This window comes from Brassica napus, chromosome A9, assembly GCF_020379485.1.
Source record: "Brassica napus cultivar Da-Ae chromosome A9, Da-Ae, whole genome shotgun sequence".
Classification (NCBI taxonomy): domain Eukaryota; kingdom Viridiplantae; phylum Streptophyta; class Magnoliopsida; order Brassicales; family Brassicaceae; genus Brassica; species Brassica napus.
In genome coordinates, this window is record NC_063442.1 from 31,832,015 (window position 1) to 31,855,869 (window position 23,855).

At 36.4% G+C, this 23,855-nt stretch overlaps 3 protein-coding genes across 4 annotated transcripts; all 3 read right to left on the reverse strand.

Annotated features, from left to right (window-relative positions):
• Positions 1–244: 244 nt before the first annotated feature.
• LOC106451231 (transcription factor TGA3) lies at positions 245–2,868 on the reverse strand. Of its 2 annotated transcripts, XM_013893126.3 has the most exons (9): positions 2,628–2,868; positions 2,182–2,370; positions 2,012–2,098; positions 1,873–1,932; positions 1,711–1,788; positions 1,569–1,632; positions 1,085–1,356; positions 772–1,005; positions 245–692 (listed from the first exon to the last, which is right to left on the reverse strand). In XM_013893126.3, the coding sequence occupies exons 1-9, from the start codon at positions 2,631–2,633 to the stop codon at positions 540–542; spliced, it is 1,143 nt and encodes a 380-aa protein (XP_013748580.1). In that variant the 5' UTR covers positions 2,634–2,868; the 3' UTR covers positions 245–539. The 2 variants fall into 2 exon arrangements, with proteins under 2 accessions (XP_013748580.1, XP_048596953.1); XM_048740996.1 differs by having other exon boundaries at positions 1,569–1,788.
• Positions 2,869–9,549: 6,681 nt separating this feature from the next.
• LOC106453537 lies at positions 9,550–12,043 on the reverse strand. Its single transcript, XM_048740995.1, has 4 exons — positions 11,211–12,043; positions 10,429–11,130; positions 9,895–10,169; positions 9,550–9,641 (listed from the first exon to the last, which is right to left on the reverse strand). The coding sequence occupies exons 1-4, from the start codon at positions 11,589–11,591 to the stop codon at positions 9,596–9,598; spliced, it is 1,404 nt and encodes a 467-aa protein (XP_048596952.1). The 5' UTR covers positions 11,592–12,043; the 3' UTR covers positions 9,550–9,595.
• An 8,046-nt stretch (positions 12,044–20,089) lies between these two features.
• On the reverse strand, positions 20,090–20,602 carry BNAANNG32780D. Its single transcript, XM_013896881.3, has one exon. The coding sequence runs from the start codon at positions 20,455–20,457 to the stop codon at positions 20,236–20,238; it is 222 nt and encodes a 73-aa protein (XP_013752335.1). The 5' UTR covers positions 20,458–20,602; the 3' UTR covers positions 20,090–20,235.
• Between the last annotated feature and the right edge of the window lie 3,253 nt (positions 20,603–23,855).

Below are 23,855 nucleotides of genomic sequence, written 5' to 3' on the forward strand. Positions count from 1 at the left end.
TCCTTTCTCTTGTCATCATGATATGGAACAATATGCATTTTGGTATTTAAAGTGGTCTTGGACTCAACAACTGTTATATCGGTTGCTATTCTTCCAACAAAGACATATTTATCTATCCCTTGAGAGAGAGATATCATCCTCTGCATACTGAGACAATTGTTGTAGGTTTCCCATCTACAACAATAATGACAAACTTTTAAAGCTTTTTTTGAGATGTGTTGTGAAGAGTGAAGACTGTGACATATAAAGGTAAAAATTCGTAGCAGACTTGAGGGTTGACATTAAATACAAATATTAACATCTTGAAATGTTTTCCACCCAAATTTACATCTTTATTCATTTCTCTTAACGAATTCATTTAAGCAAAACCAAAAACATCAATGAGTAAGATGATGCTCTAATGGAGAATAAAATCACTCTACATCTCCATCCACTTTCACTCACAGATAGATAAACAAAGTCCCTAGCTAAACATCATTCGAGGTTTGCCTCGTCTTCCTTGTGCTTCCCTTCTCTTTGTTTTGACTCCTAAAACTTGTTTAAGTGCGTTCCCGTGGACGAGCTGCCCAAAGAGAACTCAGCGCACGGAGCCTGTGGAAGTACTCTCCTAAAGCGAGCAACCCTCTAGCAGCCTGCCTTGTCGTCAAGATCTTACTCATTTGCTGCAGAGTCTGCTTTCTCAGATGATCCGCCTGTTCCAACAGAGATGTTCCGGTTGAGCCAATATCAAAACACTGAGCAGACATGAAGAAGCATGGGTACGTGTGTTACCTGGTTCACAAAACCCTCCAACGCCTGAAGATTCTCCATAGCTGAAGCCATCTGAGCTCCGTGACTCACAGACTCAACAACTCTTATGTCAACTGCAATGTTCTCGACCAAACCTTGCTGAAGTTTATCCAAGCCTTGAGAAAGAGCTTCCTCTGCTTGCTGAGACGACTGTTGTAAGTTTCTCACCTCCAACAGTTGCTGATCTGTCAGCGGCTCAATGTATGGCATCACAACCTGAAAACAAAACAACAGGAACACACTGAGTTTGTGTTCTAACGAGTGAAAAAACTGTAACGTGTAAAAGGGGTTTTACATTTAAGAGCTCGGAAGGGCGGAAACCTCCAATCCACTGGAAGAAGCGTTCGGTTGAAGTTCGCCACATACCGGATATCAAGAAGAAGACATCAGCCTTTGCAGCATCAGCTTTCATGCGGAAGAGATTAGCGTAGTGGTTTAAACATATGTCGACGAGCATTTTGAGCTCAATGTCGCTGATATGCGCTTGGAGTGCTGTTCGAATCTCACTCACTCTCTTGTTCTGTTCTTCTAGCCAGTGTGTGTATTCCATCTCAAATGCAGCAATTCCTTTAAGTAAAGAAGATTAAGAGGTTAAAGTGATATGCTAACATATACTCCATCTGTTTCATTTTATATATAGTTTAAGAAAATCATTAACATTTCTACTGTATCCCTAATTAATACATCGTTTTATTTGATTTTATTAGTTAATGATTTAAAAACTATACAACACATGTTTTGATAATATAAAACGGAGGGAGTACTTATCAAACACCAACCTGTGTTCATGGTCCCAGCTGGTCCAAGATAACTAGAATCTGATGAATTGCGTACACATAATCCCTGTAACAGAAAGAAAACAAAGCCACTGAGTCTTTGATATGAAACACAGAACCTTATAACAAGGAAGCTTGAGCTAACCTGCTGCCTAGCTCTTGCAAGTTCCTGCTCGAGCTGTGATAACTTTAACCTGCTTTCTTCTAACTGCTGGACATGTGCCTAAAGGCAAATATACATAACTCTTTTTTATCTATCTTTATTACCATAAAGAAAAATTTCCACCAAAAAGGACCATGTTCTTACCTTCTTTCTCAAACGGCTTTTGCGAGCAGCCTCTCGGTTCTGAGCCAATCGCCGTTTCATCTGTGCAGTGCATAAAGAGTGAGCAAACAACCCTCTAGTTCTTTTATCATTCAAATGCTAAAACTCTTGTTGTGTGTACCTTATCATTGATTTGGTCATCGTCCTGATCATTGTTACTAGACGGTTCTGCTTCAACAGAGTTATTATACATAGAAGTATAATTCGCCTGCGTGTAATTTAAGTAACCACTAGTTTAACAAACAAAGTAAAACATGAATCTAGGAAAAAAAAGGGAAATATAATCTGAACCTTATTGTTATCATCTGCTTCCACCTCAGGAACTGTGGAAGAGCTCGGATTGTTGTTGTTGTTTTGATTACTAGTACCTATAGTGTTGAAAGCATTCTCCCAACCAGACAACTGTTGGAACGGTTCGTACATCCCCATCTCTCTCAATGATACAACTTGTGTAGTAGAAGAAGAAGATGAGCTCATCATCTGTATAAAAACAAAAAAAAATCAATAAATTACAAAAACTCAACCTTAAAGAAACTTCTCTCGAAGGCACACACAGATGATTTACTAACAACAGTACAAGTTCTGGATCAAATATTAGATTTTTAGCTATTAAAGGTTGAGACTTTATAAAAAATAATAAACTCCTCAAGATTGAGCCTTTGAGCAAAGATAGCCACAAAGTCAGAAAGTTACAAACTTTGACCAAAAAAAAAAAGGAAACTGTAAGCAAACCAAACCTCCATGGACAATTCATCACGAAGACGAGATATGAAGAGTGAATCTCTAGTTGAAACGCATTCTGACGAGAGTATATTCCAATAGAAGAAAATAACGAAGCTTTTGGTCAAAACTTAGAGGTGAAGCGTACACATCAATGAAAGAAGAAGAAGTAGAAGATATTTTTATTTTTTTTTTTCTCTTTTTTTTTTTAATTTATATTTTATCTCTTTGGTTTGATTAGTCCTACGAGCGTAGAATAATAAGCAAGTTGAAGTAAACGAACGATGTACGACAAAAGCTCCACCGTGTGAAAAAACCAAATCGAGTGACAGAAGAAAAGTCTGACCTTTTTAACGTGCGCTTGTGTGTCTAAACTGCGCGTGAGATGACGTCCCCTCACTGGTGATGAGCTGGATTCTTCATAGTCGACCGACACGTCACTTCTCCAGAGAATATTCCACTTTTTTTTTGTTAAATTTATTCGTCTTTAGAATAATATAACATATAGAATCTGAATCCAATTAGCCATTATTATGTTCGTTTTCTGCTTGTATTTGAAGAGAGAAAACAAAACTGCTCAATAATGACATGTGATTTACACTAAAAAAAGTCATATTTAATAAATTTATATTTTTAATGGAAAATTGCCAAAATAGAACAAGAAAACAGCATAGTTGTCCCTATGATATAAATATTTTTTTGTCCATTTTTTCTCCCTTTTACCTTTTCCATATGTTAAAATTATTGAAATAAATAGTTATAAGAATCAAAAAAATTATTAAAAATATAAAAAATTAATAAAACACCCATTTACACAAACACATATTTTTTTTTGGTTGAAAAACATAATAAATAATATTTTTAAATTACGTTCTGCTAAAAGTAGAATTCTGTTTCTACACAAAACGGGTAAGTAGAAAATGAATTCTAGAATGAACACATCCATCTACTTGTTTTAGAATGTACAAACTACTTTTTACTATAATTCTAAATATGGGGAATACGTATTCTACTATTTGTAATGATCACTACTATTATTCAGAAAACTGTTTCTACTTTTATTGAGTATTCTAAGTTATCAGGAATGCAAAATCTAAAACATACACGAACGTCCACATAGTGTAGAAATTACATTCTGGAATTTTGTTATGTTCTACACAGTGTAGAAGGTGCCTTCTACGGATAAAAAAAACTGAATTTTCGAAAATTAAGGAAGTTGCAGTTTTAAAATATTCTAAAAATATTCTAACTTCCTACAACGTGTTTTCATTGATTTGGTTCGTGAAAAATAAAAAAAAAAACGATTTTGAATGTTCTTCTTCACCAATCTATGATTTTCCCATGATTTCTCTATAGTTTGTCTTGTGATTTTCACAAACTCTTGTTCTATGATGCATATCTATACAACATGTGGTGTTTGGGAGTTTGGAGCAACCACGGGATGGGTTTTTTCGGCTGATGAGAGAGGGGCTAGGCTACTGTTATTGGAATCAAGTTCTACCTTAGAGGTTTTTAAAAGAATGGTTTTGGAAGATTTTGATATGGAAGAAGATAGCTTACCCGATTTGGAGTTGAGTTATCTACCTAATGAGTTGATCAATACATCAACTTGTCCACCTGTGATCATAGCAAATGATCGACAGCTTCAGAATTTTGTTGGTTTTGTTCAAAAGTGTGTTTCTACTCGATTGTGTGTAACATCTAAAGCCAAAGTTGAGAATCTGAATGAACCAGACTTTGATCTTAACAAGTCGCCAGCTGATTCAAGTACTGCTCAAGAGGAGGGAAACTCGGTTGATAGGGGGAATGAACCAGCTCCTGTGTTTGTTGAGAGGCAGTGCGAGAAAAAGAAGGAAAAGATTAGAAGAGTCGAAGTTGATGAGGATGCCTATCATGCCGATACCATGATCTCGGTCAAAGATGACATACATAAGATGTCAAAGTTTTTTGTGCTCAATGTTGTTAAGAAGGGACAATTATTTGAGAACAAAACTTTGCTGAAGGCGACTTTCGAGGTATGTGCAATGAAGCATAACTTCCACTATGAGGTTATCAAAATGGATAGACAACTTTGGTACGTCAGATGTGAGGATAATGCATGCAATTGGTGTGTTCGAGCAGAGTGTTTGCAGGATTCTAAATATTTCATTATCAAAAAGTATGTCGGTGAACATACATGCGCACCTTCAAACAAAACCAAACCGGGTAAGACTGCTTCGGCCAAAACTATAGGCAGTCTGATTATGCATAGGTATGAAGGGGTTAAGGAAGGGCCGAAATGCAATGATATAATACAGATTATGCTTATGGATCATGGCTGTGAGATCACGAAATCTTTAGCATGGGATGCTCGTGAATATGCGGTTAATGCTGTTAGAGGTATACCAGAGAGAAGTTATGGAAAAATACCGAAATACTTGCACATGCTCAGAGAGGCTAATCCGGGAACACATTCATCGTATGAGATTGACAGCAAAGGGAGATTTCGGTACCTGTTTATTGCATTTGGGCAATCGCTACGAGGATTTAACAGAGTCATAAGGAGGGTTATTGTGGTTGATGGCACTTTTCTGAAGAACAAATACAAAGGAGTTCTATTGGTTGCAACTGCTGTAGACGGAAATTCTAATTTGTATCCTCTTGCATTCGGAGTAGTCGACTCAGAGAATGAAAATTCTTGGGAATAGTTTATGAGACAACTAAATAGTGTCATTGCTGATGATCATCATTTGGCTTTCATTTCGGACAGACATGCGGCCATTGCTAAGGCGCTTGAGACTGTGTATCCAACAGCTAAACATGGTATTTGCATTCATCATTTGTTGAATAATGTGGTAACATATTACCATGGGAAAGGACTTGTTGGGTTGGTTGCAAAGGCGTCCAAGGTTTATAGAGTTGCTGAGTTTGAAAAGATATTTGCTAATGTGTGTAATATCAGTCCGGCAATTGGAAAATACCTAAGGGATGCTGAAGTCCAAAAGTGGGCAAGATGTCAATTCTCTGGATATAGATATGACATAAGGACAACAAACCCTGCCGAATCCATCAACTCTGCTTTGCGTTCGCCGAGAGAGTATCCAATCATTCCCTTGTTGGACAGTATCAGAGAAATGCTGACTTGGTGGTTTTATAACCGTAAGAAAAATATTTCAAAGCATAATCATCCTCTTACCGAAGATTTGGAGAAAAAGACTGAAAGGAGAACCGAGAAAGGCAAAAGATTTGCAGTTTACCCTGTCAGCGATGGTCGCTTGCTTGTTAGAGGCTGTGTTGCATGGAATCGCCACTTAGGCTCTGATTCCCGACTCCGAACCGGAAGCGGATACAGAAGCGGTGGGAAGCGCTTGGAATCGCAACGGAAACGCGATTCCCAAAAAACGATGATTGGAAACGTGGAGGAAACGTATGTTTCTGATTTGGAAGCGGCAACATGTTAATCGGAAACGTGATCTGTATTTTCAATGGGCGATGGTTTATAAAACAACAACATCCACAATGAAGAACGTGTCCACGTATTTGTTCTTTTGGTTTTAATTTTTGAGGCTTAACCAATTTCTTTTAGTCATCTAGGTTCAATTTGGTTTTATTTCTCACACAGTATTAGAACTAGAACTAATATTGTAAAATTATATAAACAAAACATTAGATAAAATATATTTAATGTTCTGCACAATATTATTTATTAAATAACTTTGAGTCATTAATAGTCTATTTTTAGTTTGGAAGATCTTTTTTTTTTTTGAAAAAGGCTTTAATTTGAAAGATCTTAATAATAAGAATTGAGCTTGCAAATATAGTTTCTTAAAAAAGCTAGCAAATGTAGTTTAAAGAACATAAGAGGTGACACATTTAAATTTTTAGAATATTAGGTTCGTACTCAAAACTTAGTTTAATAAAAAACATAGTTAATTAATTATGAATATCATTGATGGAGTTTGTGAATATAAACATGAAGATAAAAATTTGATCCAAAAAAAAAATGAAGATAAAAATATATATATTTGCTCTTGAACATAATAAATATTTGATCTTGAACATAATAAATTCATCTTTTTATTAAGTTATTCAATATTAATATTTTACATGATTTTAAAAACTATACATAAATTATATATATATATATATGTATATATATAAACGCTTCCAAAACGTATCCGCTTCCTAAATATTTTAAAAAATTCGCTTCTACGTTTCCAAACGCTTCCGCTTCCACGTATCCGCTTCTGATTCCATGCAACGTAGGTTAGAGGTGATAAAATCGACTGCTTAGTTGATTTGGATAGACGTACTTGTTCATGTGGGAAGTACAACCTGATGAAGATACCTTGTCGGCATGCAATTAAAGCTGGGTTTCATGTTGGCAGACAGCCACACACATTAACTGATTTATTTTACACTACAGAAGCTTGGCGAGTAGCTTATCATGAAAGCATCAATCCTATTGCTGTTTCTGAGGATGCTTGGTCCATGCCAGAAGATGTTGTCCTGGACAATGTGCTACCACCAGAGTCAAGAAAATCAGTTGGAAGGAATAGAAAATGCAGATATGAAACTGTTGAAGATAAACTTCGGTCATCGCAAACATCACAAAAGAGGCAGCCTCGCAAGTGTAGTAGATGTGGTATTAGTGGGCACAACATAGCAACTTGTAAAATACCAATATAGTCAGTCACATATGGTAAGGGTCAGCTTATATAGCCAGTTCGTTTATATGTTTTTCAATCTCGATTTAATTGTGTTTCAGGTATTGATGTTTCTGTTACAGGTTGGTCTGTTCAAGTATGCAAGTTGTGGTGTTTGAAAGTGCAGTATTGCCTTGTCTCGTATGGTTTTTTCTTCTAAAAACAATCAACTTTGTTTAACTTTGGATACTTTGGATAATTCTCGTATGGTTATTTTATCAGTTTCATTGTTATACATTGGTATTATTTTCACTTCACTTCTCTATCTCTCTGTTTGTTTAGTTATGTTCAGCTATGCTTTTGAGTTCGAGTTTAAGTTTGTTTGACAATAGCTGATGTCTGATTTTTTAACAAAAAAGGTGGATTGTAAGAATAGATCACTGAGCACAAAATATAAGAACCACTTGACTGGTAAAGTCGACACAAATATTGTAGCAACAAAACACTTATTGAAGCCAATACTAAGAACCAAATTACTGGTAAAAACGAAAAAAACACACTAACAAGAAGATACTTAGAAGCAGTACACTGATTTCACTCATTCTTGGCTTCTTAATCTTCCAAAAAGCCATAGAATTCTTCCTAAGCAACCTAATTCGAGTGAATTTTTCTGCTTCCTAACTTCTTCTTCTATTCTCTGTGTGATACTACTTTTCAGATCTTCAATCTCTTCTACAATTCTCCCTTGCTCAGCCTCTACCCTTCGGAATCTCATCAAGCAAAGCGTCATCAACCCACTTAAATAAATGATTTTCCTTCTTTCGCTACATAGAAACGAAAATCAAATTAGGAGAAGTAAAATGGAATGAAAAAACATGCTGTTTATCCTACACAATCGAAAATCGAATCAGACAAAAAAGGAACATAACAAATCGGTAATTGAATCGAAAAACAAATCAAGACTATGAACTTGTGCCCCTATTTCACATCTATAGAACCGTCGGTAAGAATTGTCATCATTTCTCGAGTAGAATATCACAACCCCTTTCCCGCACCAGCACCTAGATGGCACCCCGTATGAATGTCGCCTTGAAGTATTCATGTGTGTGAGAAACTGATTCAGAGAGAAAAAGGAGATTGACGAAAAAGAAGATCTGAAAAAAATGGGAAAAGTCGGGTTTGGTTGTTGAGTTGGTGTTATATATGTCGGGTTTTAGGTTTATTGTGGATCTAGTTCTGGTCGGGTTTGATTGTTGAGTTGGATCAAAAGTCTGGTTTGCAAGAAGCCAAGTTAAGTGTATTACATTTGATTCGATTTATTTACTCCTACGGGATGATCTAGTAAAACAGTTATTCTAAATGTTCTTGTGGTCTTGTTCCGGGTTTTTGTTTCGTTTAGGGTATGTTTAGGGTTTAGGTTAGGTTTGACTGTGGTCTTGTTCCGGGTTTTTGTTTCGTTTAGGGTATGTTTAGGGGTTTAGGTTAGGTTTGACTGAAAACAGTGTTAAATTCTAGCATTCTTCAGCTAAAAACTCTTAATAACAAAACCACAAGATGTACATTTGATTACAAGAGTCAATCCTAAAACTCATAATTAAACACTAGAAGTTATACAATAAACTAAGCAGTCTTGTTCCTAAAAATGATAATAAAATCTAGAAGTTATACATCAGATTAAGCAATCTTGTTCATTACATTAGAACTTGAAACCAAGCAGTCTCACAAAATCTCCTCTACAGTCGAAGAGAGACACTCCGGGGATTGATACTTTGACATCCTATCAATCAATTCCGGATGATTAGCTGCTTCCCAAAGATTCCATAGAATCCTGTGGCGAGCTTCGATAATGTTACCATCATGCAACAACGACAACTCCAATCCAAGCGCATGACACTCAATGAACTTCACTGCATAGACGCCACAGTCACATGCACTTTTATTCAGATTCCCAACGGGGACATAGGAAACAGTATATGCACCGACTGCAAAATCCTTTTGGTGTCTCATAGGCTGAACTGCCTTGACAATACGCGGAATAAGGTTTGCGAACCCATCCACCTCCTTGTACCTTTTCCTACCCGAGCAGTCGAACACTTCAATGCTCCTCGTCACGAAACTGATGCACAAGGCGATCCAATGATTCCCACTGACATGAACAGGGACATACAGGCGATCCACATCTATATTTCATATCTCATGTGTCCTGCCATGTGGTGGAAGGACTCCTTTACCGAACTGCAGTAGCAAATTATGAAGCATGTAGCTCTTTCTACCCTGAGCTTCTAAATGACCATACTCTTTATTAATCATATTGCTGAAGATGACAGTCATGAAGGCGACACGATGAGGTCTCCATCGTTTCAAAGATGTTCTCTCCCGGAATACGTACATTGCAGCGTCAATCTCCTGCATATTTTGAAAATCTTAGCACACACAATCTATTTAAAAGACACAAATGGAAGCAAATAGTCTCTAAGGTTTACCAAGCTATTTAACCACTCAGATTTATCCATAAGACGATTAGCAATCTCAAAATCTAAAGTGGCAGGTCCAATCCGTATATGTCTGAAACCAAATACAATGATAAAATTGTAAAACATTGAAACGTTTATTTTAAATGTATTAATACATGACAGATAAATGAGAATAGAGTACTTACGTGGAGGAAGTTGACCAAGTTCTAACTTTTTCCCAATCCTCTTCACGGAAAAACACCAACGCGGCATCTGGCGAGTCTTCTTTGGTTCGATCCATTTCCTCATCATTCCACTGCAGTGGAGCCATGTTAAACGGTTTCGATTTACTTGACGTCTCAACTTTCACTTGAGACAGATCAAAACCGTCAACAAATGTAGCTTGGGACAGGTCCCGCAAGTCTTGTGTACTCAATCCAAAATCAAAATCATTAGTTTCTGTAGCAATCTTTTTCCCGTCCTATTCATTAAAATTTAAAACATTGCATATAAGAAGAAGCCATTTATTCATAACACAAACAAAGCATTACATTCATAGAGTTTAATACACAAACATTCAAACATATTACACTTTAGAAACCTATTACACAAAGTTTCACATTCCATATTACATAATATTACACAGTCAATATGAAGTTCCATAAGCCTAGCTCCAGCACCCTAACTCAAGCATCCTAGTTCCAGGTTCATCAAGTTCTACACTTTCTCTTAGGTAGTACCTTTTTTGTTGGAGTAGGTTGATCGCCTTTGCACTTAGGTGGAGCTTGAGCGCCTTTGCTCTTAGGTGGAGCTTGAGCGCATTTGCTCTTAGGTGGAGCTTGCTTGGCTTTGCTGTTTAGTGGAGCTTCTTCAGTTTCTTTCTTACTAGGATAGCTTCCTTCACCAGTCAAACTGATTGCGTCCTTGAGCTGTGAAACCTCAATCTCCATCTTCCCCATCCTCTCTGTAAACACCCTCTCCATATTCGCCATTTGCATACTGAGCACATCTCCCAATGAAGTGACAGATGTGCGGATAAGACCCTCAATGAAACTCTTAGTTTCAGGACCAAAAGTCAGAAACTTTTCTGCTGATCGCTTACACAGCACCTTCTTCTTTCTTGTCTCTGCTCCTTTATCAAAAAACTTTCTCTTGCCTTTTCCTGCAACCTTAACCGAAGAGGTCTCCTCGTCTGCTACAACATCCGTATGATCCACGCTCTTATCAGCTTCTGACCCTCTATCATGGCTGTCGGGTTCCTCCATTTTATACTCTTCAGGATCTAAAACTGGCCAGTCTGTGCTGCTCCAATCATACTTGTTCCTGATCCTCTCCAAAACAAGGTCCACTCGTTCATGTTCCATCTCACCCTCCCTTGTGTACTGAGCATCTAGAAACACATCACCATTACCAGTCACTGATATGACCGAGAAGAAGTTATCCTGCAAACAGTTAAAACATGAAAATCCAAACAAAATATATACAACAACCATATAAAATAAAAAAATAGAGAGAATGTTACCTTCTTAGTTAAGGAGTCCTCGAGCTCAATGATGTCTTCATAAGAAACTTTTGCAACTCCTTTCCAATTGCCACACCTTGGACCTTTGAAGCTGTCTGAGACTCTTCTGCCTAATATTTCTCCAAAATCAGGAATTGCCTCCATAATCCAAATCTGGAGAGCATAGGAGAAACCCTCGAAAATGTAGCTCTCCTTCTTCCCCAACTTCTTCTTAGCCTTCTCAATCGAACTCAGCAGGAAATCATACGAGTGAAGATCCCAATGGAACTTCCGAACCTTGTCAAAATCCATCACCAACTTGATGTACATATGAGGGATGGACACCTTCTCATCTCTCCCCATCACCACACCCACTATTACACACAAGTAGATCAACCTCATCCTATCAAGCCGCGTCCAAGTGTGAACTTCTTGTAGATGAACCTTTCTGATCGACTGCAAGGTGATCTTACCACCTGTGTGCAGTAGGTTACTCCAAAAACCCCCGTCGTTTTTCCATTTCACTACGTCACTGTTAGTTTCCCGTGTAATCTTGAGGCCTGTCACAGCATGGTACTCCTGAAGCGAAAACCGGAGAGGCGTCCTCGCAAAAACAAACCACTTCTCATGCAGCTTTGAGGTAATCAGCTCTACATATGAAGCTATCCACTAGTTTCCCAGAGAACTTGAGATCATTTTCGGCAATAGCCATGATATGTGTGAAAACAGGATCTCTCTTCACATCATCGTACTCGGCACACATAGCTTTCTTCAGATCTCTGATAAGTTCCATGCGGCAACTGTTGTTGATCTTCTTAACCCGAGGTTCTGAACCCTCTGCATACAATCGTTTGGGTAGCTCAAGCTCCATATCTACAAAAGACATAATAACAATATCAACAAACATCCGAAACAAGCGTAAGAGTGAAACTGAGCCAAGCACAAGATAATAATGAAAAGTAAAACACCATTGTCTAATCAAATTTAGAAGCACATTTGATCGATTAATCAAATAAGACAAGTCAATCTCCATCTCGCAATTCAAAAACGCATACACACATCAAACAATAACCGAATCGAGGAACATGAAATAAAGAAAGATCGGACGTAATACCTTAGCTTAACGCGATTTCAGAGAAAGAGAGAAGCAGAGAGAATCGTCACGAAGCGACGCGGCGGCAAGAGGAGGAGATACGCGGATAGAGCCGGAGAGAATCGACGAGGCGGCGAGAGGAGAAGCGACGCGGAGAGAGGCGGAGAGAATCGACGAGGCGGCGAGAGGAGAAGCGACGCGGAGAGAGGCGGAGAGAACCGGAGAGGTCGCGAGAAGCGGAGAGGCGGAGAGAGGTGGAGAGAAGCGACGAGGCGGCGAGAGGATGAGAGATGCGGAGAGAGGCGGAGAGAAGATGATAGGTCGCGAGAAGCGGAGAGACGGAGAGAGGTGGAGAGAATCGACGAGGCGACGAGAGGAGGAGAGACGCGGAGAGGGGGAGATAAGAGGAGAGGTGGAGAGAAGCGGAGAGGCGGAGAGACGGAAAGGTTTCCGTTGTTGATTTCACCGGAGGGAACACAACGAAGCAGACACAATCGCCATGTTCTTCGCCGTTGAAAAGAGAGGCGGAGAGACCAAGAAGTTTTTAGGGTTAAGGAAATCAAATGCTTCTACACTTTTTGTTCTGAATTTTTTTTTCCCGACAACTTTATTAAAACAACATTATTGTATTTTTTTTTAAATACAATTACTTATGTTTAATAAATTAATTTAAGGTTACTTTTGGTATTATGGAAAACATTATACTATAGGAACAATTTGAAATTGGATTTATACCATAGGGACAACTATGTTGATTTCTTGTTCTCTTTTAGCAATTTTCCCTATTTTTAATAATAAATTAGATATGTCAGAAAGTCCTTTAGCCCAAATTTTATTGTTATTTTTAATTCCAAAATTGAATAACTTTTCTTATAAATTAGGTCGCGTTTTATGGAACACAACACAAAGTGTGCAAGATTAATGCTTTTGATAATTTTAATTATTTATTCGCTTTATTAGGAAGGGTCTCCATAGTTAGTGCAGTGGCATCTTTTTAAGTACCACTCCCTTGGCTTAGTGAGAAATAATTGGACCTTTAATGACCTACCCAACTCCAAAAGATTAACACTTTTATTTTTAAAAATTCTTTTTTAGCCTAATCATAAATTCATTCTTTAATTAGTTTGGCACCACTTGTCCAGTAAAATCTGTGTTTATACAGAGAAGCATGCAGAAAAGGGTTTCTTCTAGAACTTTAACATTAGGGTTTCTGACTTGACGAACTTTATCTTCCAAATCCCGAATTAGGTTAATCCCCATTTCACAGTTTTGATAAGTGCTGGCAAAGAAAAAAGGGGAAACGAATAGACGTTTTTCATAGATACCCCAACCAAATATGGAGATGTTCAAGTGCAACGCAAAAGCTCGAGTGAAGTTGGGCTTAGCTCATAAAGCCCGAGTAAAGTTGGGCTTAGCTCATAAAATTTGCTGATATTCTCGGGTACCAAGTGCACATGAGAAAGGCAAGTTGAGTGGCTCACTGCCACTGGCGTACCAAAAGCAAAACAAATGCCAAGATCAATAATTTATTTTAAGGGTATGGTGTTTATTAAAACGTCAACTTCATTCAAAAAGAAAAAAAACGTCAACAATATTGTCTATGATGATTGAAGTTACAGAATAAATTCCATAACAAATGCTTCAACCATTGAACTACTGAAATGGTTCGTCACGGTTACGTATGCACCAAGTTTTTAAACGAGGTCATTATTATTAGCTATAGAAATTTTAGTATTTTAAGAGAATCTCCGAAAAATACTCTCTATTTATAGAATTTGCAAAACTCTATATTTAAAGTTTCAAGGTATTTTTTTCCAAAAGCAAAACTTTAAAATTATTTGTAATTTATACTATGCTCCTTATACTTGTCATAATTAATATAAATTTATAAAAAAATTATAAATAACTAGAACATATATAAAAATAGTATAGTAATATTAATTAATAAAATCTTACACTAAAATATAAAATTATAAATATAAATGCATAATTAAATATTAAACTACAAGCAAAATACCACATTATTACATAAAATTATTTTCTTAATGCTCCATTTTCTGTTACAAAAAATTTGGTTGGACAATATTTTAGAATTTCTGGAGAAAAATTACTATACTATTAGTGTTGGTGTAATATTTAAATTTGTGTAATATTCATGTCTTCATGTATCTTTTTAATTTTTTTTTTTAGTTAAGTTTCTTTTGTAATATTCTTGTTGTCTAATTCTACTTTTAAAATATTATAAATCTTATTTTAATTTTTTTTTTAAAATTATGTGTAAAATTTAAATTTATAAAAATAAATTTGAAATATTTAAAATATACAAAAGTTTTAAAAATTAAAACGATGAATGAGAAAATACTTAAGAATCATAAATGTGATATATAGTTAATTATAAGAACCAAGATGGAAATAAAAAGATGAAACTTTAAATTTAGAGTTTTGAGGTTTCACTTCTTAAAACTCTAAATTTGAAGTTCTCAAATTCTTTTTTGTAAAGCAAAAAACTCTATATGTGAAGTTATAGTGTTTATAGTCATAATTTTGATGCCTTTTTGATCACATCCATTGACACGTTAACTCGTGAACCAAGAGCTCGCATCGAAAAAATCTTCAAAAATTAGAAGTATCAAATTTTGATCATCCACATACTATTATATACCTCATGGCGTTTAAACTGAATTTTGACGTCATCTGAACTTCATATTATTGTTATAATGTAGTAATGTTAATATCTCCTAAGGATGTATTTACCGGCTAGTTCCGAGTCTCTAGAGATCAGGGAGAAGCCTAAACATCATATATATAGGTCTTTGGCCCGGGGTCATAATTTTTTTTTTGTATTTTCTATTGGAGTGATCCATGAGCTTTTAACCAAGATATGCACAGAAGTCATGTTGAACCGTTCGAAGATGAGTGTAAGCATTTCATTTTAAGGAACTAGGTTAGGTTTTTTCTTTGTTTCGCCAAAAAGATGTTGGATTAGGTTATACATGAAAGTGTTGTGTATTAAGTTATAAAACAGCCAATATAAGATGCAAATTCCATCACAAAATCGATGCTTGTAGCATGTTCTAACTTCAAATTCGTGCACCAATAATTTGAAAATCTGGAGAATCAAACCCTAGATAGGGTGGAAAGAAGCACTACACCGACACGATTCCATAAAACAATTAGCTGTTAATTTATAGAATATATACACACCATATTAAATCCAGCTTATTGTACACTACAAGAAAACTCAAGCTTAACGAGGAATATTAACGAGGAAAAAAAAACCTCGTAAGTTTACGTCAACTTTACGAGGATTTTACGTGAATAACGGTATCATCGTTATTTCCTCGTAAACTAACGACAAAAACCGTTCGTCATAAAGTCGATGTAATGTGATGTGTCATTTACGAGGAAATAACGATGATATCATGTTTCACGTACGTTCCTCGTAAAGTGGACGTAAACTTCGCGTCTTATTTACGAGGAAACTATTTACGTGGATTTAGCGAGGAAATTTTGAATCCACAAACTTTGTAAGTGACACACGTTTTTTTTTGCACCTAATTAATTTTGAATCCACCAACTTTGTAAGTGACACACAGAGATTATTGAAGTCGAATTTCCAGGGATACTGAAGCTGAAATGCGTCCTCTTGAAATGTGAATGGTTCGACCCCGTCGTCAACAGAGGTGTTCGGTCTAACAAATTCGGTGTAGTTGATGTCAACGGTGGACGACGGTACAACAAATTCGAGCCTTTCATCTTAGCTTCACAAGCAGACCAAGTTAGCTTCCTTCCATACCCTCGGATGAGAGATTCAGGTATAAATTGGTTAGCAGTGATCAAAGTAACACCTCGAAGACGAATCATCAGTGGAGAAGAACCACCATTGCAAGAAGAACAGATAAATGAAGTCGAGGAACCTGAACAAGAAATAGATGACATCCTTCTCATTGATCCGCATAATCACGAGTACGAAGATCTTACCGATGATGCCACAGACGAAGCTGTTGAAGACGAGTTTAATGAAAATGAAGACATTTCTAGTGATGACGAGAATGTCGATGAATCCGATTGATGTATTTTCGATTTTGTGTAGTTTGTTTTATGAATAAGGTAATGTGAGAGTTTGTTTTATGAATAAGGTAATGTGGGAGTTTGTTTTGTGAATAAGAAAATGTGGGAGTTTGTTTTATGAATAAGTAAAAGTGGGAATTGTGGTTTGGAATATATGAATTAGAAGATAAGGAATTGTGGTTTGGAATGAAAATAAAGATAGGGTTTGGAATATATGAAGTAGAAGATAAGGAATATGGGGTTTGGGGTTTGGGGTTTCGGATTTTAGGGATTTAAACGGAATACTCGTTAATTCCTCGTATGTTGACGTCGAACTTACGACGAATTCCTCGTTTATTCCACGTAGGAGATTCGTCGTAAATACCACGTAGGACAAATTCGTCGTAAATACCACGTAGGAGAGATTCGTCGTAAATACCACGTAAAATAAATGATGAACGCGGCCCACTTTAATTCCACGTAGGACGGAATCGTCGTAAAAACCACGTAACCAAAATCGTCGTAAACACCTCGTACTGTAAAAACTAGAAAAAAAAAGAAAAAGAAGAAATATACTCGATTTTGTGTAGTTTGTTTTATGAATAAGGTAATGTGAGAGTTTTTTTTATGAATAAGGTAATGTGGGAGTTTGTTTTGTGAATAAGAAAATGTGGGAGTTTGTTTTATGAATAAGTAAAAGTGGGAATTGTGGTTTGGAATATATGAATTAGAAGATAAGGAATTGTGGTTTGGAATGAAAATAAAGATAGGGTTTGGAATATATGAAGTAGAAGATAAGGAATATGGGGTTTGGGGTTTGGGGTTTCGGATTTTAGGAATTTAAACGGAATACTCGTTAATTCCTCGTATGTTGACGTCGAACTTACGACGAATTCCTCGTTTATTCCACGTAGGAGAGATTCGTCGTAAATACCACGTAGGACAAATTCGTCGTAAATACCACGTAGGACAAATTCCTCGTTTATTCCACGTAAGAGAGATTCGTCGTAAATACCACGTAGGACAAATTCGTCGTAAATACCACGTAACCAAAATCGTCGTAAACACCTCGTACTGTAAAAACTAGAAAAAAAGAAAAAGAATAAATATACTGGATTTACATGTGGCAAGACTTCCAGCAATTATATTACTTAAGTCTCACCAACATAAATTCCAATATCATCTTCTCTTCCTTTTTTCTCAAATTTTTATAATTTGAATAGGATTGGATTTGAGAGTATGATGTGAGATAGGGTGTGATTTGGGAGTTTGGGTGTGGGTTGAGAAGGAGAGTTACAGGTATATTTATAGGGAAGCTTTCCTCGGTAATTCCACGTAAGCAAAATCGTCGTAACGTCCTCGTACCTAAAAACACGGGCCTTTGTAATTCCTCGTAACTTCCTCGTATAATAAAACACGGGCCTTTGTAATCTCTCGCTGTTTCGTCGTAAAAAAAAACACGGGCCTCTGTAATTCGTCGTAAAATTACGAGGAATTTGCGACGGAATGTAATCTTATATATACACCCCAAGCGCTCACTCTTTCTTTCCTCTCTACTTCCTCTCCACTTCCTCCCTGTTTCGTTGCAATGGTAAGCCTCTCTAATTCCTCTCTAATTTGGTTAGTTTAGGTAGATTAGGTGGTTAGTATAGGGAATTTAGATAAGTTTACGGATCTTATGTTATTTAGTGTTGATTAGGTGGATAATGTTGGAAAATATACTGTTGACGAAAATTTAAAAAACTAAATTTTTTTCTCAGGTTCGAAAAGGTAGACTTACTGCCCATTACATAGAGATGTTCGGTGAGCCGGGTAATCGTTTAGACCCGTCGTCTTCATCAGCTCCCGGTTCTTCGGGACAAGAGACTGTCCCCGAGACTCAGTACACTCAGAGAGTCTTTGGGTCTCCTTCTTCTAGAGGACCATCGGTTCCTCCTCCCCCGATGACCATGCGACAACGAAATCCTATTCCAGGCGAGTCAACATCCGACACACATGCCGAGGCGGATGTAACGGCGAGGAGTGATGAATTCTATCGGGCGATTCACGACCCTTAGTTATTTTTAATTTCGGTTCTTGTATTATGAATTCAAAACTTATTTATATATAAAATATTTTGGTTTTGATTTTTTTAGAATTTTAATTTTATTAATAATTTAAATAATTTAAATTATTTTTTTAATTATAATTTTTTATATTTCTGTAAAATAACGAAACGAAGTAAATTCGTAGCTAATTTTGCGACTTATTTACGTGGAAGCTTAACGAGGTTTTTACGAGGAATTGTTTACAAGGAAATGACGTGGAAAGTTCACGTGGTCTTTACGAGGAAAGCTATCAAGGTATTTACGTTTACTTTACGAGTATTTACTTTCGAGTTATTTACGTGGGTTTTACGAGGAACGTCTTTCGTGGTATTTACGAGGAAATTTAGCGACGTCCTTACGTGGAAGCTTTACGTGGTCTTTACGACGAAATATTCCTCTTCGCTTTTACGACGAAATTATTTCCTCGCTATGTTACGACGAATTAGCGAGGATATATGTGTTACGACAAACGTATAACGACGAAACGGGTTTCCTCGCTAATTTCTCGTAACACTGCTTTTACGACGAAATCACGAGGAAAACTGCCCTCGTAAAACTTGTGTTTTCTTGTAGTGTGTCTGCTTTTCAGTTATTTTAACAAATATCTGATATTTGTTAAATCCACAAAATGAAAATACTATTTGTCTGCCACATTTGGTTACTACATCAAATCAAGATGTTATCAATAGATTGAGTATATACTAAGCTTACCTAAACTTAAAAACAGGTAATTACGTGAACATCCGGATTTGCTACGGGAAGGAGAGATGGTGGGTCTGAGAATAAATTTCAATACATTGCTAACTACCTTATATTGTGTGTGTGTTTGGGTCTTAAAACTTATCATGTGTAAAGTCAATTCCACGTTACTAATCGTTAGATATATTTGTTGTCTAACCTGAAATATATACTTCAACCACATAAGAGCGGTCTAGTGGAATACGGAATTTGGAAAACTAAGCAATCTAGGTTTAAAACAATCCAAGATACTAAATCTATGTGATCATCAGGATAAAAAATCATACTTTAACCTTATTTGAATATTTTTTTTTTAAAATATTCAAAAATATCCATCTGTGGGTTACCTCTTCTTATACATTAATTTGGATCTTTTTATAAGTTTGACAAAACTGAGATTAATAAAAAAAGTGTAATATATACTTTTCGAGTAGATAGTTAGGCTTCGAATGTTTTAATCCTCCTCGCACCGCACTGTAATTAACAGTAACAAATTTTTTTATATATACCATATATCTATACGTTTTTATAACTGTTAGAACCGTACTGCAGTTGTACTTTTTGTTCCGTACCGTTAAATCCGTTGTTACCATTTGGAGCCTTTGTAATCTACTCACATATTTTTCTTCTGACGTTTTTTGTCAAAGTTTCCTTTAACGTTGTATTTGAGAAATAAAAAGTTGTATCAGATAATATGAGTGCATGTTCTTTTTTTTTTTAATGTTCTTTTATTTCATCATGAAAAGAACACATAGCAACGAGAATATGAGTGCATGTTTTTTTTTGTCTATTTTTCATCATAAAATCAACCATAGCAACTAGCTACAGAAGTTAAAGAAAATCTCATAGCTTTACAAAAAACTCTACACTCTAAATATTTATAAAAAGAAAACTACATCCAGAATATTTGTCAGAATCCTCCACTCTAAATATTTTTCGTAAAACCAATATTCATAAATAAATTCATATGAAAGTCTTACCAAACATAAAGCAGAAAATAACGTAAAACAAGACCGGCATAAAAAATACCTTAATTTTTATTTCTTAGATTAATATTCGATGTGACCATCTTAGCTTATTATTCTATAGTTATAATATCACAAACTTTGGGCGAGTTTTTCTTGGTGCTCAGCTTTCCCCAGAACCACCGGCTATATCCTCCACCGTTGTCTCCTATTCCTCCACCGACGGTTGTGGCTGTGCTTGCCGTTAAAATCTTCATGTTCTCTCTGTGAAACTTCCTTGCGGTGTAAGCCTCCGCCATAGCCATCCCTCCTAACCCTGATCCGTCTAGCGACATGTTCGATTAGTTTAGAAAATCAGGAAACAAAATATTTTTTTGGAAGAATATAATTTAATAATAAAAACAGACGAAAGTAGAAACAAAGAAGATTTATAAATGTAAAAGACTTTAGTGAAAGATGTGCCTTGTTTGGAGGTTACGGAGGCGTTGGGATGAATATATAGATGAATTTGTGGGTCCATTTTTGTTGAATGTATTTTCTCTGTTTCCCACTTATTATACGTGTATAATATAGTGGCTAATCGGAAATATTAGTGTTGTTGTTCACTTCATATGTAGTGGTGTCTCCACTCTCTACTATAATTCCTCTATCCCGAGCAGAGGGTCTGATATACATTAATTCTAGAAAATATTACACCATCCTTTTGATCGGTTAACAATGAATTATTAACTGAAATGAAATACTTACATCATCTGTTTGATCGGTTACCAATGAATTATTTAACTATTTTAGTGACTCAGCATAATTTGTTTTAAGCAAATTATAGTAGTAATACTAATAATCGATCCAAACCGAACAATGGTTATTGCCTTATTGGTTACACAAAAATTGACTCGAAAGATGAAACCGGACTAAACCAATTAAAAACCAAAAACCATAGAAAGAGAAGTTTCAATCGTCCTAAAATGTCCGCATAACGGGTATCTCGATTTCCGTCCTAGTCAATTGAAACCACTCCATTAACAATCACACGAAAACGTTGGAGAGCCATCCATATCCATAGAAACTTCATATACACCTTGTCGAAGCTGTAAAATTAAGTTGCCAGGACAAACAAACTTTACGGTATAGTGCAAACAAGCTTCAGGTGCTAATCTGAAAGAACATATTTGATCCTTATAGATTTGAATCTTTAGATGCGACTTTCTTTGTTATGCACTTACCCTAAGTTAATAGGGTTGAAACTCAATAACTTTATAATAGGGTTAAAACTCAATAACTAACAGCATGTTCATTGCAATAACTAAAGTACCACTACAAGAAAACAGCAGCATACTGAGGAAAAAAAATCGTCGGTATATCGTCGGAATAACGCTATTCCGAGGACATACCGACGAAAAAAGTCCTCGGAAATCCCTTGGAAATTTCCGACGGAATTTCGAGGAAATGAATTTCCGAGGAAACTCCGAGGACAACAAGTTCGTCAAAAAGTTCCTCGGAATATACCGAGGGAGGTCTTCCTCGGAATATTTCGATGGACATTCCGATGGTCCAATCCTCGGAAGTTCCGACGAAACCTTCCTCGGAATTTTCATCGGGAATTTCCGAGGAACGTGGCCCTCGGAAAATTCCGAGGAACGTGTGGCCCTCGAAAAATTCCGAGGAATAGTCCCTCGGTATATTCCGACGACTTATTCCGAGGAAATGTTCGTCGGAAATTTCTAAGGGTGCTTTTCCTCGAAATTTCGAAAAAAATTAATTTTTTTTAAAAAAATATTTTTTTAAAAAATTAAAATTTTTGAAATTTAAATTCGAAAATATAAAATTAAAACTAAAATTGAAAACATATTAGATAATATTCAAAGTTGTACAAATAAAAATAAATCATTCCGAGTTTTTGAAAAAAAAAAAAAAACTACGGGTCTTGAATGTTCGGGAACACCTCGTTCGGGTACATCCTCTTCATCATCTCCATCATTTGCTCGTTCAGCCTCTTATGTGTCTCATAGCCCGCCTGTTGAGCTGCCATCTGGGTCTCCAACGCAGATATGCGATCATCCTTGTCCTTCAACTGAGCCGTAAGTACTTTTGGATCAACATAGGGCGGTGGTGCAGAAGAAGGAGCAGCCGACCGGGAGCGATGACCCAAACCGACCAAACGTCCCTTCTTCTTTGGAATCGACTGAAATATTAAATAGCCAAATTTAAATAATATAAAAAGATGATAAAATAAAAATCAAGAAATAAATGAATTGAACTTTAAAAAAAAAGAACTTATCGATTCAACGATTTCGTTGATTCGAACCCGGGACAAGTTGGTCGAAGCCGTCGAATCGTCATCATCGGTTTGAAGCTGAGACACTTTGTCTACCACCTGAGTTTGGACCAGGTTGACCACGTCCCTCACAAGACCATCATCAATCTGGTCGGTCTTCTTGTTGGTATACGCCATTTTCATTAGGGCGAGATCATCAACCGGCTCGCCATCATTTTCTTCCGCCTTGAAAAAAACATAAATTAAACAAACATTAGAAATTTGAAGAAATGCACAAAAAAATAAATTTCTGAAACTTAAATAATTGAAAAAAAAGCGGTTGAACTTACCATGCGATCCCCCAGAGTGGCAATAGATTAAGCACCCAAGTTATGCTTGTAGATGCCCTTCTCTTTACAGTCGCTCATGCGGTTGTTGGAGTTGGTGGAAGAAGTTTCTTTCGTCTGTTCCTTATCCCAATGCGCACACAACTCCTTCCAGACCGTGTCGTTAATCGACTTTGGGACCTTTTAATTTTAAAAAAGAAAGAAAATAGTTAAATAAATAAAAAAATAGTTTAATAAATTAAAAAATTGTTAATAAATTAAAAAACTACCTTGTTTACTTCCCACTTCTTCTTCCACTCGTACATCTGCTTCTCATAGTTGTCCATAACTTTATGGACGAAGTGGTAATAGATAGAGAGCGTATCATCGGAATACCAGTTGAATTCTTGCTGAAAAAACATAATTAATAAATAAAAAATAGTTTAATAATTACAAAAAATAGTTTTAATAATATTAAAAATGTTTAATAAATATGGAAATTTATATTTTATATATAAAAATACATAAAACGTTTTATAACCACAAAAAAATGATATTAAATATTATATATATGATTTTTAATCACAAAAACACAATTAGTAGAAAATTGATATTAAAGATTAAAAATATAAGTAAAAAATTAGAATACTTACCGCAAACTGACGAAACCACAGATGCTGCTTCTCGGTAGGGAAGTCAGTGAAAGTCGGATGTCCCTTGTCGAGGGCCGAGTACATCATACGGTTGATCCATGCGCTGATCCCGTTCCCGGATCGGTTGAACCTAATAAAAAGATCAAATTATTAATAATGAATCAAATTTTAATGAAAAAAATAAAAGTTTAATTACCATGTTTGACCCCGTCTATGTGGATACGAAGTGAGATAGGGAAGATGGTCACGACCGGGCTGTCGAACCAAATCCGCAACACTCATCACTCCCAGAGGACCCAGAGGAGCAGGAGCGGGTGCAGCAGCGGGAGCGGGAGCAGCATGAGCGGGTAATGGAGAGGGAGAAGTATGGTAGGAGCTGTGGGGCGAAACGGAATCCTGAATATGGCTGGACGAACCCCGAGACTGGCTCCCCGTACCACCCCGGCTACGACGCTGTCGAGGCCGGGTCTGATCATCATTAGACCTGTAAATTAAAAAAA